This window comes from Drosophila eugracilis, unplaced genomic scaffold (genome assembly GCF_018153835.1).
Source record: "Drosophila eugracilis isolate 14026-0451.02 unplaced genomic scaffold, ASM1815383v1 contig_90, whole genome shotgun sequence".
Lineage (NCBI taxonomy): Eukaryota > Metazoa > Arthropoda > Insecta > Diptera > Drosophilidae > Drosophila > Drosophila eugracilis.
Genome location: NW_024573812.1, coordinates 8,462,298 through 8,478,996, shown reverse-complemented (window position 1 = coordinate 8,478,996; position 16,699 = coordinate 8,462,298). Strand labels below are relative to the sequence as shown.

Genomic DNA, 16,699 nt, shown 5'->3' with positions numbered 1-16,699 from the left:
AGGAAGCAGAGGAAGCTGTGCGCGCGAGCGAGCGAAAGCAAAAAGGACCTTTTTTTTCTTCTTTTTTAGTAATAAAGCGTGAAAGCATCCAGCCGCTCGCTCACGCAGCTTCACTTCGTCGCTTCAGTCTGAGCTTGTGCGGTCCTGTGAACACAACGCGGCGGTATAACGGTAAAACGGAACGGTATAACGGCACAAAACGGTACAGCGGGTGAAAGCAGGGCGCTAGGTGCCAAATGTAGGGGAAAATTGCATGTGCCATTAATGTGAATTTGTGTGAGGATAAACCTCCAGCAAGCCAGCTCCTTTTTGCGGGGCCAGAAAAATCTTGGAATTTCTGGCCACGTGTTTTCCGGTTTTTGGTTTTTTTAATTTTTTGGAAATCAACGTTTATTATGCAAATTAAGGCAACAAAGACTTGGCCATCCAGCATCCAATCTCCAAAAAACATATAAAAAACGAAGGAAACTCTGAAACTGGAAGCGCTCCTTGGCGATTCTTGTTGGTTTTTTATATATGGTTGCTGCTCCTGCTGCTGCACACAGACAATGAAAGAAATTTGTCATCACACACACACACACTAACAAACGCACGCACGGAGAGCGTAGAACAAAGACAACGGAAAAAAGATAAATAAGCTAAGGACAGGGAGTGCGAATAAGAGGGGAAGAGAAAGACGAGGCAGGGCAGTGATGTGTTCTCCGTCTCACTCACTCACGCACTTGACTAAATTTTAAAGTCTGTAGTTTTTTCTTGCAAAGATGAAGATTTTGGACCGTTATCCTTGCCGGCAGCCGCATATTATCGGCATCTACAAGCTCCTGCTCCCCACCCAGCTGTAAAATCCGCATTCGCATCCGACATCCGACATCGGCCATCCGCAATTTTTGACAGCTGTCAGCGGGAGTGTACGTGTGTGTGCGTGTGTGCTGGCACAGTTATTTCCACTTGGCGGCAAGGTCAGCGCGACATGCAAATTGAAAAGCGCCGTACGGGCGAAAACAAAGGCCAAAGGATGCCCAGCAACAACAATACCAACAACGACTTCATCCACGGGAAAAATAGAAACAACAACAAGAACAGCATCAACTAACGAAAATGTTTGAGAAATATGTCGCCACATATGTGCGCGCGTGTGAGCAAGTGAAATTAAAATTCCCGCATGCCTAATGAATTTGCCCGCTCGTTCGTCGTCCCTCTCCCACAACCGTTATGCGTGTGTGTGCCAGTGTGTGTGCGTGTGTGTCGCTGACTTCGGAATGACAACAAGAAAACCAACAACAATAGCAGCTACAACTAAAACAATGGCTTGCTAAGCTGTCTGAGTGAGTGAAAAAAATTGAAAAAGGAGAGTCAAATAGCTAGAGAGAGAGAGTACGAAAGAGCAATAAATAGAGAGAGATAGGTGGAGGAAGACCGAAAGCAAAAGTGAAACTTGCTGTGAAGAAAGGTGAGTGAAAAGTCAGTTAGGCCCCAAAAAAGTATGCTACGAATTGCATTATCTACATATATTAAATATTTAATTATCTAAATGTATTAAATTATCTAAATAAATTATATATAAAATTGCGAATATCTTTTTGGGCATGAACTATATTTAAAATTCAATTTAATATTGATTTCACCACAAACGTTGGGAATTTGAATAATTTGTAAATTAATCTTATTAGATATCTTAAAAATCCAGTGGTATATAACATATATCTTGAAAAGCACTATCTATATTGTATGTGACATTATATCTAAAATTTGTTTACTTAGTTTTCTATCTATGTTAGCCTTGGGGAAACATTTATAATTGTCCCATTTTATTTGCTTCGATTCATGATATTAAATTGCGGATTTTGCGAATTATATAACTTTCAGAAAAACGTAATTCACATAATTGCGGTGGGGCGTCTTCCCCACATTCTATCTGACATCAACTGCTTTCCCATTCATCAAAACCAAAAGTTGCAAGTGCAAACCCACAAACAACACACACACACACATACACATTTATGCAAATTTAGCCAAATCAAATTGCAATTGTGGCTGCAACACAAACACACTTGCAAAACTTAAATAATATGAATAAATGGAAAATGGTGTGGCATATTTGAAGGATGAATTAGTTTATACTCTATCAGGATTATAGTAAACTTGTGTTGTTTGAAAGATAATCGAAATCCTGTTGCCAAAGCTAAAAACATTGCTAAAAGAGATAAGAACCGTTTTGAAATGTAATTTGAATATTTATTTGTTAAGTGGATTTTGAATTGTAAGGTAACAAAGTTCGATTTATTGATATTTATTATAAAATTATTTTGCCAACAAAAATTCCCTTAGTATATTTAGAAGTTTGATTTACTGTCGAATCGCTAGACTTAATTTGATACAGAATTGATGAGCACTTTTGCTGATATTTTTTGCTTGCTCACGACCTAAACTTTGTCGATTACAAGTTATGGTCTTATGGTTTTCAAACTCACTGAATTTACAATATATAGAAATAAAGTCATTACCATCTGGGGTCGAGGGTCACCCCGAAAAGGAAAACCAATTAAAATTATTTGTGGCGTCAAAGGCAAATGGCAAAGAATGCGGCGAGGCGAAATGGAAACGAAGCGAAATGGAAACGAAACGAACAGAACAGTACGGAGATGAAATGAAATGGAGAGATGTGAATGGGCCCTCAGTTTCCTCGTAAATAATGCGGGCATTAGAAAGGACTCTCATAGGCCCCCAACCACCACCCACTATCCGAGTCTCGAGACCCATCCTCCGACCAGTTCTGCCAGCCAACTTCTTGTTGGTTCATTGCAGCGGGGCATAAAAATGTTAATTTATGTTCGCTGCGCCTCACAGTTTGCATACTTTTTTTTGTTTTCTTTTTTTTTAATGCCACTGGTCCTGGTGCTCATTTTCGTTTTGGGGAAAATTTTCGTTGAACACATAAAAAAGATTTCTGTGCTACGCTCTTTTTTTTTTTTTTTTTTTTTTTTTTTTTGTTTGCTGTTTTTGGCAGATAAACTGTTTTTGTGTTGTTGCCAGTGGTGCTTTGAATGAAACGTGACTGTGCCCCGAAAAATATGCGAAACAGTTGCCAAGCACCAAGCACCAAGCACCGAGTTTTTCACATTTCTCTCCTCATTCGAATCGAGTTCCAGAGCTATGGACATGAATTTTAGCTGCAGCACAATTAACAAGCTGGCATTAATGTGGAAAAAAGGATTCCGCCGATTTCATCCGATTCTCGGGGGCAAGATTGCAAGGCATGCGTGCGTGAACATTTAATTAAAGCGACTTATTAAGTATGTAAATTTCCGCAAATGATTAATTTGCATATTTATGAGACTAAAATGAGCAGGATAGGGTGTGTCAGACAACTAAAACAACGCCATCAAGACAGAACAGAACAGAACTGAACAGAACAGAAGACGTCGGCAACTGTCAATAATAATCAGGCTGGAACGTGAAGGGGATGCTAAGATGGAATGATGGGGCGGAAGGGCGGTAGGGCTGTAGGGCGGTGGGCAACGGTTGGGTTGGAAAACAAACGACGGCTGTAATAACAATTTCAAATTGAAATTATGAATTTAACATGACAGCAAACGATGCGCGCAAGTTTTATGGCTTTTAACTGCAGCTTAAGGAGTTTACTTACACCGGCTAATTATGCGTAAGACGAAACGCGACAAACGTCAAGAAAAGCTGGGTTTTTCGTGGGGAAATTCCCAGTTGGGATTCTCTGGTATCGCTGCTAAAAACCAGGCAACAGCTGCTATAATTACACCGAATTTATTCCACACCTCTAGAAAGCTGAGTTTGCTTAACAAAATCAAGAAATCGATAAAGTAATCGAGTTGAAGAAATGAATAGCTTTAACTATGGCACAAAAGGAAACCTTAACTAAATTGATTTTGGTCAGTTTTTTGTTTTTGGAGCGTTCAGAAACTTTTGAATAGGTATCAATCATCTCTGGGGACAGTTTTAGTTTCTCAACCCAAGTTCCTTCGCTGTTTTGCCAGAAAGCTGTGGCTACTAATTAATCATAGAGCAATGGCGACGCACTTGCAGTGCCCTCCTCGTCGTATTCCAATTAAGTGAATTTCTTCGTTTTCACCTGCGTCTGTGAAAGCGTACACTGGGAAAAATATTCTGCCAAAAGTTCGGATCAAAAGATCAGTAAGTACAATTTTTGAGTTGTTAACTTCAAAAGATACCCAGAGTGGCTAGAAGGTATTCCTTATTACATATTTTACTCGAAAAGGTTGTTTAATATCAAAAGACAGTATATGATTAGACAAAGAATAATTAAAATAGTTTACTTTCGATATCGTAGTTTCTTCCAGTGGAGGAGTGCGCTGCGACGTGCTCCAATTAGCGTGGATGGCCACGTTGGAGCCTTCTCGCCATCTCCATCTCGCCCATCAGCCACTGAAAAGCAGGTTTTCAACGCCATGGCCCTTTCGCCCGATTTCTCCATGTCCGTGCCAAAAATTGCGGACCCGTGAAATACACTCATACACAGACACACGCACACAGACTTACATACCTGAAAGCTTGGCCGCTTTTCGTGTCAATCAATGGCAATAACGAAAAACAGCAACAACTGGCTCTTTTTGATGCTCCTGTTGGCCACTAATTCTTATTGGACGTCACACTCGACAGCATTTCACATTTTGCTTTACCAGTTTTTCCTCGATTTTCGCACTTTAAGCCTCTTACGCAACCTTTCGCTCTGTCTGTGTGTCAATAAGTGTGTGTGTGTGTGTGTGAGGGGCTGCCTAATTAAAATTCCCCAACCTCATTTTCCGGCTCCTCTACATCGTCCTCGTCATCATTCTGCGATTCTGTGAAAGTCAACAATTTTTAATTTGCCAAACAAACTGTATATAATTAATTAAAGTTTAACGTGGGCGTCACAAATGAAAAAGTAGCCTTATAAGTGCCCAAACCTCTCGCCAATGCTGCCATCCTGGCCGCCTGGCCGACTGGCATCCTTCCTCCGCATCTTTCAACAATGTTCCCGTTTTGTTGTTACCCACTTCTGCATTCTCATTTTGTTTTAATATGCAAAGTCAACAACATTCTGTGTCAGCCAAAGGGCAAAATCAACACAACTACTCTACACTGTTACTGTGAGGAGTGGCAGGAGGCGATGGGACTGGACGAGCCGGTTGACTGCCCAGTGGCCGCATTAGCCAAAGGAGACGGAACGAGACTCGTGAGGATGGATGTCAACTGGCCAACTGACCAGTCTAATGGACCGTCGGTGTGTCGGTGCACTCAGCGAAGCGGTTTCAATTCGAAATGATCTACTAGGTTATGTCTGCAATGTTAGTGAAGTCCAATTTGTTATATTATGTTATTAATGGGAAATTTAACGGGGAAATCCAATCTAAAGGGGTTTTAGGGATCTATTACTTCTTAAAATCTTTTCTCTTTATCTAGAAAAATCGAATTTCTTAACACCCAACACAAAGTTCTTCCAAACTATCCTTAGACATCAAAATGCTCGTAGGCAACATAGTTTATATTGCACTGTAAAAGCCATAGTGGGATACCCATTTTAAAGTATTCAGAATCTCCTTTGTTGCTCAATTTATGGTAATTAAATATATAACTCCTGAAAAGAAAAATCTAAATGGAGAAATCGCTTTAAAATTGTTAAATCCTTTAATAAAGTTTCTTATCGAGAAAAGAATTTTCCTAGATTTAAACTTCTAAAAAACCTGAAACCTAAATAATTTTTGAATTTCAAATGATACAAAATTTTCCCTCAGTGCTTTTGTGTGCAGGTAGAACGAGTAGAAATGTGCGTAGTGGAATGTGGGCAGATGCAATTGGCAAATAATGGTTGCCAGCAGCAACTCTTAGGTTGGGTTGATAACTGGACTCTCACACAATGCGCCCAGGTGTAAACAGGCATGAGAACATTTATGCAGCCATTGGACAAATGCAATGCCATCACTGTTTTTAGCCTCGGCTCATGGCTTATAATTATAGATTCGGCACTTTGGCATCGATTTAATATTTCGAACTGAAATCGAAATGCAAGGCCTTTGATTAGCATCATATTTGCAGTTTGCGTTGTTGAGCTGCAGGTGCCTTGATTTCGTCTTTCAGGGCAATGACATCCCATAAGTGGCACATAAATTCCGTTGCTAAAGATATCAAAACATGATACAGTTTCGGGTTACAGCTCTTCAGATTTAACTTTACTAGCAAGCTGGACTTGTAAAAAGATCCTAAAACGTGTATAGGAGCAGCCTTTGGCCATAGGTATAAATTTCATTAGCTTAAGCTTCAATTGAAACATATTTCTGACCTTTTGTTCACCAGTTGAGCTCAACATGTCTGCCATTATGCCGTACGAAATTGAGATCCTTACAATTGCAACTCCTTTTGCATTTTGTTGACGCCTTTTGCTGCTCAATTGCGTTGTACTGAAAATTGAATTTACCGCAATATTTGCTTAATCTTACATTCACACACACACACATGGCGAATGCAATTGCCTAGGAGTGTGGCTGTGTGTGGGTGGTGGTGGTAGTGCGGTCCGTGTGGGTGGCCATAGCATTTGCGTTGGGTTCGTGCCATTGACAGTTTGCCGTCAATCAGTAGTCGTTGTCATGGTTGTTTTTGCATCGTTGTTGTTGTTGTTTGTTTTGTTGTTGCTGTTGATGATTCCCCAGCGATGCATGCACAAATATGTATTTCTGTGTAATCGCATTCGATTGTAGGCCATGCATTTGTATCTGTATCTTCGACTGCATTATGACAAAGACAATATGTAAATATGCTTTTAATTGGTTTGTAATTATTATTGCTGTGGCTGTTGTTCCGATGCTGTTGATTTCAAGTGGTTAAAGGTGTGTCAACCGCCTCGATTGTTGGTTTAATAATTTGTAAATTAATTGCACTTAGCTGAAAGCTGATGAAACTTTCCCAAAAATCGATGCAATGACAGATTAATAAAGACTGGCATTAAATTTCTGCCATTTTGTACAATGAAAATAATTTCCTTCAAATTGCATTTAAATATTTATTTATTTGCACGCCAAAGTTACTTCTTTCAATAAATTATGAGACGAGAATACACCAATTATAAAAATTGTTAATTGATGGCATATTTGATTAATGTTGACTGCTATTTAAAGAAATATACTTAACTAATTATAATAGTTATTGTTTTATGTTAATAAGAATCATTATATATACCGCTATAACAGGCCATATTTTTGATATTACAATATTAATCCCTTGAAGTGGATACAATTTTGTATATGACTGAAAAAACCATTTACGTTTATCGATAATTTCAGCGTTAATTAATGCTACAACAATATTCTAGTGCCAATCATGGTGGTATATACAATTTTTTTTCGAAAGCTCGTTACGCAGTTTCGGTCATTAATTTCCCTCCACGCGCACACACATAAATTTGCAATTAAATGGCATACACAGCAGCCAGCAGCTCAGGAAGCAATGAAAAAAACGTCGTTGCCTACTTTTGCGGGCACTTATCAGCTTTTGGCTTTTGGCTCAGATCGCGATTCGTTTGGCGACATTTGCCATTCTCTGTTCTCTGTTCGCTGTTCCCCATTCGCCAGTCGCCTTTTGCCATTTGAATTTGTTTTGCGGTCGACGTGAGGCTCGTAAAAAGCAAGAACGCATAAAATGCAAAAACCAAAAGCTGCGTAAAATTGAGCTCCAAACAGAGGAGGCAAACAAATCAAAACCACGTGCAGTTGAAACTTTTGAAAACTCACAACGCACAAAAACATATACACAGATGTGAATGTGAATCTAGATATAGAGATGGCAAAAACTCTGCTGGCCCTCCACTCCTCCGACCGTGTGACGCACAGCATCTCGGAGCTCTGATCTGGTTTCGTTTGGCCTCAATGCAATCACAATAAAAACCGCACGCATACGCACAATTTTCATTATAATAAAACTGCGCATAAATATCTAAATGAGCAATAAAAGTGTTTTATGTGCAATGCGACGGCGACGATTCTACGACTCTACGACATTGGCATCGACATCTCGACACCGCCGATGATGTGGGAGAAGAGTATAAAAGCATAAAAGCAGCAGCTGCTGGATTCAAAGCAAAAGGATATGAAAGATAGCAAAGGACCCCAACATCCATACACACACTCAAACACGGCTGTGATTGGCAGACAGTTGCCAGATATCGAAAGAGAACACAAAACTTGACCTTACTCCAACTTTGACTCTGACACTTTTCACTCGATATGCGTTTCGTAATTTACTATACATATTTGGATAGGCATTAGGGTGATCCTTGATGGGAATGTTATGTATAAAAAAGCTGAAGTTCAGATTTTTAGAAATACTTGGATTGTTAGAGTTAACTCATTAGAAACCTTATAACAAGAGGCAGCTAATTGTTGTTAGTGTTGGAGTATTTTGTATCCTTATAAATTCCCTCTACCTAAGCTGGAAAAGCTCTAAGTTGTCGCACCGAGCTACCCTTACTCACATATTTGCATGAAAATACCAAAAAATCGGACAAGTGCCGTAAAGTTTTTAAAAGCAATGGCAGTCGAAATAAACTGACAGAGGCAGGACCGGCATCGATGGTTATTTTTGGGTATTACATATGTCTGAAAAATTTAAAAGCATCTGCGTGTGAAGAGCGTGTGTGTGTGTGAGTGTTTGAGTGTGTGCGATACTATAATAAAAACAAAATATTAAAATGTCAGAAAATGTTTTCTTTTAGCCGATAGAAATAAATATTTTTGGAGTGCTCATAACCATAACGAAAGCGATAAAATGGCAGTCGAACTGCCAAAAAGCAAATTGACAGGCCAAACGATGAACTTGATGCGAACGGGCATTGGGCTCTGAATTATAAAATAGGCATGCCAACAGGAATTGCTGTAGGTGAACTTTAAAGGGTATTTAAGGACATTTCTTGGGCACTCGTTAACTCATTTTCGGCCATTTTCACTTCCCCATTTACCCATCTGCAGTCCTTAAGATTAATTTATATAAATGTCGTTAAAAGCTATTACGTATGCCATTCCTTTGTGAATATTTCCAACGCATGTGTGTCTGTGTGTGTGTGTGTGTGTGTGTATTAATATGTGTTGCTGCATCAGTTGAAATTTTTGCCAACGCTTAATTTCGCAGCATGCGAAGTAAATTGCCAGACAGTTGATTAATGCATTTTATGGACAGGTTCCTCGCAGCAGCCTCCGATGAAACAGATTACTTAATGACTGTGCGGCCGACCGGGCGTATACGCAATGTTAATGAAATTTCACACAAGTGCGTGTGTTGTGAGTGTGCCAGTGTGTGTGTGCGTTCTGAAAAAATGTTAATTTGCATTGCAATAAGAAACTTGTAAGCTCGGAAGCAAACTGCCCAACAATGCCAACAAATTGAGATGTCAGAGGGTGGCGGGAGGGGCAGTGGAAGTGGAAGTGGAAGTGAAGGCGCGAAGGATGTACTATGAAAACAATTTGCTCTTTGTGAGAAGAAAGGAAGCGAAGGAAGACCGGCGGACGCACTGCTGCGAGGCGCGCTAAATAACTGATAAGAAAATGCTGGCCTATGGCAGTCGTCATAGGCAGTGCGACCTGTCAGTTGCAGGCGGCTTGTTGTCGCAGTTGTTGTTGCCTGGCGGCCATGGAAAAATATGGCACACGTTGCGTACACGTCACATACACGTACGCAGAAGAGTGAGTAAGCAAACAAGCCTACACGGAAAAAGTTGATCTTTTTATGGAAATTCCAAATCATCTTAAGATCTATAAAAATCGAAACTTAAAAAACAAGTTTGAAGTTTGTTAAATGCTTTTGAATTAACTAAATCTTAAAATATATACTTAATAGGTTTGATGTAAGCCAAAAGATCTTTAAAATAAATATTTAAATACTTGAGACTACGTTTTGTTTTTGGTTTTAACACATAAGGTTAATTTCTCTCTGTGTAAAGACAGCAGAGATGTGAAAAATGTTGGCAGCTCCGAGGGAAATTGAGAAACTGACGGGGGAACGAGCCTAGAGAATGAAAATGGAAAACAGGAGCAGCACCAGAAGAGGAAATGTCGTGAGTGAATGAGTCTGTTTGGGGGGGGGATTGTGTATGTCTGTGTGCATGTGTTTGCGTGTTTGAGGAGATTGGGGGCGGGTGGAAAGGTGGGGCCTTACGTGGGCCAACGACATGAGCCGTGACGTTAGGCTCATTTATTTATTATTTCCTCAGATTGAAGCACTATCAATAACCAAGTGCAAACAAGGCGAGAAGAAAGAGCCGCATAAATACACACACACACACATACTAAATTTGTGGGGAGCATCTGGCTGGGGAACGTATTTTGGGGTTTGGTTTTATCAACTTTACGGCCCCAGTGGTTCGGCTTGTTTATAGATCCATTCCCAAAAAATCTGAGAGCATCTGGAGGTGCATAAATATGGATACTCACTTTACAACTTGATTGAGTTCCGTCTTCTGAAGAATCGATATGTTCCCTTTAAAGCTGTGTTAGGTGTGTGCTTTATGAATTTTATTAATTGGATTAGGCTTATGGTAGATTTGTATCTTTACTTTGAGCTTGTCATCATATAACAAGATAAACATAGCTTTTTAGGTAATAAACTTATAATCTATCAAAGCTATCTAAGAGTACTAGCGACGTACTTTAGTTACGAATGAAATTTAAAGCGTACTTGGACATTCTTTTCTACATATACGAACGGATATAAAGTGAGATTAATTCTCATTTACATTTCAGAGAGCGCTGGGCCGGATTTCCCCCTTTAAACAGGGTAATTTTCAGCACAACTCATTTTTGTTATCTCTGTGAACTGTTTGCATAAATCAAAACTCTTTACAATTTCCCAGCATGCCTTTGTTTTCCCATGTGTGCCATTCATTTAGTTGTGCATTCACTTTTTGTCATACACTTTTTTTGGATGGCCGGAATCATGATTTAGTGCCGCCACTAGCTTGCTGTTTGGGATGGCCTGGGCTTAATGATGTCAATCGGCGCGTGCTCTGGCTTTAAACTAAGGCCGCATATTTGCCAAGTTTATTTGGGCAGAAGAAGCGGAGAACGGAGGGGCCCGCACACTCATCATAAATGTGAATGAGATACGAGCAGGGCGGGGGGGTGAGTGAAAGGTAACATGGAAAAGCAATCGCAGGGCAAGGGACGCATATTTCATGACCCATCTCCAAAAAAGGTTCACAAGTGCGCTGATATGCGAGGAGATGCTTGCCAAAAAATTACATGGACCATTGGTCAGCAGCAGCAGCAACAGGAAGAACAACATCACAAATGGGCCACCACCAGCATCATGGCCAGTAGCAACCCTTAAACAACATGGCCCCCCCCAGCCTTTTGGGCCTACTGCTCCAACCACTTTCTCGCCCACACTCACACACACTCAGTCGTACACATATTCAAAAAGAAGAACAAAAAACACCTTTGATGTATGTAATTTTGTTACCATTTTTTATGCCTCTCATTCCGATGTTTTGTTTCGTCCACTTTTTGGCCATAATGTAGAGCGGTTTTGTGTGTGCGTGAGCACAGCTGGGGCCAAGTAAATAGGGGGGCTCTGTAAAAATACATTGCTCAGGATTTCACAGATTTTACTGCATATTTGCAAAGATCATTCCTTTGAAGGACAATCAAAAGGTATACAAATTTTCTTTAGAATACATATATGTGCTGCTTACTACTTTAAATTTCTGAGAAAATAATAAAAACAATAGAAATATTATAAAATATTTCAATGTTTTCTTTAATAATCTTCCCTTGCTATGGTTCATTTTTTAATACATTCCTGTTTTTGCAAATCCTTTAAGAAAGATTTGGTAAATATCAAGGATTTGCATAAGAAGTTCATGCTTATAAGCCACAGCCACTACCACTAATCTTTTGACCCCAGCTGTGTGCGTTTGTGTGTGTGAGCGTCCCTCTGCAAGTGTGTGTGACACAGAAAGCCAGTTGTGCGAGGTGCGAAGCTGTGACGTAAGCAGAGAGCCAAAGAAGCGGAGCACTGGTCATCAAATTGGGTTACCCAAAAAAAAAAAAAAAAAAAAAAAAATGGGCGGGGAAAGGGCGGCGGGATGATACATTTTTTCAGTTCACTTCTGCCGCCACAAGGGAAATGAGATTTGCGCTTCAGAGCAGCGTGTCAGTTTCAAAAGCGGAGGAAAAAATAAGGATTCAGGAATAGGGGCGTTTGTCGGAAAACTGAAAACTGAATTTCTGATGAAAACACACACATACATAGGTAGTCGCAATGAAAAGTCCTGCTGATTGATTGTAAAGTCAGCTATCGTTTGAAATTCATATTCTGCCATAAATACTTTAGGGGACTTCTTGCAATTTGAGCCAACTAATTGGCCATCAACAGAAAAGAAAGTTGAAAACTTTGTCGCCCAGAGAAAACTTCCGACTAAGATGAAGTCGTTTATTGACTTTGTGCCACAGATAGGCAAAAGGAATTTACTTGAGACTAATTGAATTACTAGAAAATTGTCATCGACTAAAGTGTGTTGTGTGCAGTCATCGAATAATTATCTCGCCCATAGACAGTTTTTTAGGGAGAGAGAGAGACGACGGCCTTTGACCTTCGCTCCCAAGGAGCAGGGGGCTTAATTACATTGAACTAAATTGTGAAGAGCGCACAGTTCACTTAATAAGTATTTGCCCGGCGACAGCAGAAGCGACAGCGATTGGCACAATTCCCACAAGCTGACAAACTCATCAAAAATTTCACAGCCACTTGGGAAAGCAGAAAAGCGCAAAATTTTTATTGTGTTTTCATTAGAGGCGCGGATATGGTCAAAAGAATGCACTTAAAGAAATGTCAAAATAAGAAAATATTGCGAAAATAATATTAAACTTTTATTTTGAAACAATAAAAAACGAATTACTTATTAAAGGAAACTATTAAGAGGAAGTCTTAATTCCATCCATAACTTCTGTTCCACTTAAATTGTTTTCCTGAGTGTAGAGAGCTAAGAAAAGCAAACCTCCGTCGACTAGGACACTTTTAAGGGGCGTGACCAGGCGGTGTGGCAGCCTGGGTGTGGGAACTTTGAAGAACTTTGACCAAACACCCAGACACGCGCGAGAAATGTGCAGAAGGAGCTGAGAAGGACGACGCAAAGGAACCTAATGAACAAATGAACAACGCACAGATAGAGATATGTATCTCTGTTTGCATATACTTATACAGTATATACATAGTTACGTACAGATGGTCGAACACTTTTTGGGAACAGAAATGGGTGGCAGTGGGGAGGTATGGGGTATGGGGCATGGGGTATTGGGCAGGGAAAATGGGGAAATACTTTAATCTCAAGGGCACGTTTCCGGAAATAAATAAATAAAGCTCCACGGCAGAAAGCAAGGCGAGGCAAAATGTTGTTCTGCCCACAAAGCAGAAGCGGCGAAGAAAAGCTTTCTCGGCATAGAAAACTCTTGACGTGAGCTAGGGAAAAGAAATTCTTTTAAATTTTAATGATACAAAATATTTGCACAAGGAATTCATCATATTTTCCACAGGCACAGGCAATTTTCATAATCTTGGAGTTTTGTTTTTCTGTGTGGCCGGCTCTTGGTTTTTAATTAATAATTCAGGAAAAAGAAACTCTGTTGATTGTCTTCTAACCCAGAGGGGGAATTCGACTTCAGCTTGGATGGCCAACTTGAAATTGAATTCAATCGCAAAATTAAAGAAGTAAAGCGGATAAGCACGAGCTTGCCACACCAAAAGAAAGTAAAATATATGAAAAGTAGTTTTCCCTCTAAAATAAATAAAAATAAAATAAACAAGGAATTAATTATAGGGAAAGACCATGAAGAGCTCCTGCAGAGTCTGTAATTAAAAAGGAAACCTTTTGTTTTGTCAAGTCATCGATAAATTAAAGCGAAACAAGAGCTGAACCCAGATTTTCTTCTAATTTTGCTTATCCACAGAACCAAATCGCAGCTCGACAGCTGACGACAGCTGATTGATGATCCGCAAAATTACAAATTACACACAAATGTTATCCGAGCCAGGAATTTGGCAGATAAAAATCGAATACCAAGCAAACGCACGCCATCCAATTCACTTAAGGCGTTGCACCTTATTTGCTTTCACCCAAATGAATCAAAGTGATTGATTATGCTTTATCAAGAAAATGTTTTAGGTCGCAATTAAAACCTAGAAACGATAAATGTGGTCATAATGACAAAATTTTCTCTCAAACCTTTGCTCTCGTTGGGGCTCATTTCATTTTCAGAAGAGGCGTCTTGGCTCCTGCCGTGGGAAATTGAACAGCAGTTGCTACGCACACTTCTACTTATTTTCGCAGGACAAACAGTGAGAATGCTTTTAAAAATATCAAATTTCCGCTTCCATTGAAGCGATGCCAGTCAAAATGCCCAGAAAATGTTTAGAAAATCAACTTTTTAATGGGAAAGTTTGTAAATGATAAGCATAGCAAAAGCTAGGTAAACAGATATCATTATTTTGATAGGTTTTAATAGAATTTAAAACAGTTTTCTTACGAAGAATACTTGGAAATTTATGTAGATTTAATTCAAAACTTCTGGGTTCCATTTCAAAGCTCGTAGTACTGTCCAAGAAAGAAACCCTCCTGCTGATATGTTTTAATTCTCTGTAGAATCCCTCATGCGGGAATTTGTTGTTCCAAACCCAGATGATACGGTTGGGCATTCCAAGGTGTTTTCACATTCCTTCAGTTCAGTTCCTTCAGGGCCAAAAGGGCAGTGGTTACCTTTACACTGTCATTTTGAGCATTTCCAGCAAGGGGTCTTGAGTATCCTTCAGATAATGTAGACTGGAGATGTTTTCTCATTGGTAGGATAATATGGCTAAGATAACTACAGGTTCTTAGCACTTTAGGCCAGGGAATCATGTGTCTAATGATTGTAAGACGTGGTGATATTTTTCGCTATGTTGAGGGCTTCTTTGATTCAGCTAAATCTGTTGGGTTCATATTTTTAGAAGAAATGATGATATTGTTAATATTTGCATTCTGATTGGCCAAAGGTACACTTCCTAGAAATGTCATCTGCTAGTTTATATGAAAATAAGTAGAATTATCTATTCTGCATTGGTTACTAACAACCATATTCCTTCTTCAACTAAGATCTTTACAGATGTTCGCACTATTAATATTAATTTAACACCTCATAATCGTAGACATGAGGGTCGATTTCGTAACGCTTGAGGCGCTCATAGTACTGGCCAAAGAAAAAGGCTTCTGTCTGGAGGGTCCTGTACATCTGGTAGCCGTCTTGAGAGCTGTACCGATTGTTGTAAGCTTCAACGCAAGGACTGCGTAAATAAGCCACATAGCCGTTATGGCCCATCATATCCAAGTCACAAACACAATGCAAAACCTGGTAGTCCTCTAAACTTTCTTGGCGCCTGCGCCTAATATGTGAAGGTAGCATGATCGGGGATGCTCTCTCCACTGGCTTAACCGAATCCATAGATCTAACCGCTATTTGCAAAGGTATGGCTGCTACTTCCATCGTCATCTAAGGTTTGTGTTGGATATTCTTTTGTTAATATCACTTTTCATATACCTCAATTTACTTACCAAGACACCGCAAAAAATTAAACATAAATTCCAATAATAGGTTAACTTCATTCTGGACTTTGGGTTGTGTAGTGTACAGAGTTGAGAGAGATGTGTGAAGGGTCTGAGATAGATTTCTATAGCAAGGCCATCTGAAAACTCAATAATCTTGGTTATTAAGTAGTTAAAAGAAACCATAAAAAGGTTACTTACGAATCTATATAGCGTCTTAATAAAAGATCTATTAAATATTCTTTGTTTGATAGAATTTAGCTTTATCAGAATCAGGAAACTATATATATATATTTCTATGTAAGAAACGCACTTAAACTAAAAAGTCCTTGACGCATCGCCAAGTGGCTAAGGGAATGTCCAAGCACTGACAGCTGAAAGGATGTCCCGACATAAGAGAGAGAGAGGAAACGCGCAAGGATTCGCAGCATGTAAAGTGACAGTCGAGTGCTATATAATAGCCAACGCTGATAATGACCACGAGCCGATGCCAGATCGATTCGCATGGCGATGATATGCGAGCCGAGTGGAGGAACATTTCAAGTGTGAAAATAATATGACAGCCGTAATCAAGGCGTTGATGGCAGAACTAACCTCTCTCGCATTCTACCCATATTGATTTCAAGCTGAAGGGCTGCAGGAAATGGGCAAAAATATCTGGCGGAAATGTTGAGCGAAACAGGGTGGATGTTTCCAGGCGAGATGGAGTCGACTGATTGTTAACACATGTCACAGGGCCATAATTGCAAGGGGGCAAAATAGAGGAGAGAACTGAGTTGCTAGCTAGAATCCAAGCAAAATGAATGACAATTGTTTTGACACGCATGTTTTGACATACAGAAAGAGACAGGGATAGGGACAGGAAGCTGACACGGCCATAAACACAATATGCGAGCGAGAGAGAGAGCGTTCAACGGGCCTGCTGTTTCACATATAGAGATAGATGTATGGAAGTCGCTTGCAACACAACTTAATTGAATTTTTAAGGCCAATTCCGAGGAAGATTTATGTGGAAATCGTTTTATTGCACATCCTTTTCGTTTAGCTTGTTGACAAGCAATTTTATTAGGCCACAGCATCAGGTTGAAACACATGTTAGTACAAAAAAAA

At 39.7% G+C, this 16,699-nt stretch overlaps 2 protein-coding genes across 7 annotated transcripts in view; one reads left to right on the top strand and one right to left on the bottom strand.

The window, feature by feature from the left end:
• Positions 1–42: 42 nt before the first annotated feature.
• Positions 43–16,699, top strand: part of LOC108112484 (cyclic nucleotide-gated cation channel beta-1) — a 60,085-nt gene continuing 43,428 nt past the window's right edge. For all 5 annotated transcript variants that reach the window (XM_017222353.1, XM_017222352.1, XM_017222349.1 and 2 more), the window contains exon 1: positions 43–1,450. The gene's annotated coding sequence lies outside the window, so the exon portion shown is untranslated. The remainder of the gene's footprint in view (positions 1,451–16,699) is intronic.
• On the bottom strand, positions 14,434–15,709 carry LOC108112490. Of its 2 annotated transcripts, XR_005993973.1 has the most exons (3): positions 15,599–15,709; positions 14,538–15,536; positions 14,459–14,476 (listed from the first exon to the last, which is right to left on the bottom strand). XR_005993973.1 is itself a non-coding variant. In XM_017222359.1 (2 exons), exons 1-2 carry the CDS (start codon positions 15,647–15,649, stop codon positions 15,171–15,173), a joined length of 417 nt encoding a protein of 138 aa, XP_017077848.1. In that variant the 5' UTR covers positions 15,650–15,709; the 3' UTR covers positions 14,434–15,170. The 2 variants fall into 2 exon arrangements, 1 of the variants encoding a protein (XP_017077848.1); XM_017222359.1 differs by having other exon boundaries at positions 14,434–15,536.

What these genes read in the sequence shown, in the direction of transcription:
- LOC108112490 (XM_017222359.1), bottom strand. Translation starts at nt 15,649, where the DNA reads ATGAAGTTAACCTATTATTGGAATTTATGTTTAATTTTTTGCGGTGTC. An exon ending in TAATTTTTTGCGGTGTCTTG is followed by an intron (nt 15,537 to 15,598) that starts GTAAGTAAATTG and finishes CACAAACCTTAG; the next exon opens with ATGACGATGGAAGTAGCAGC.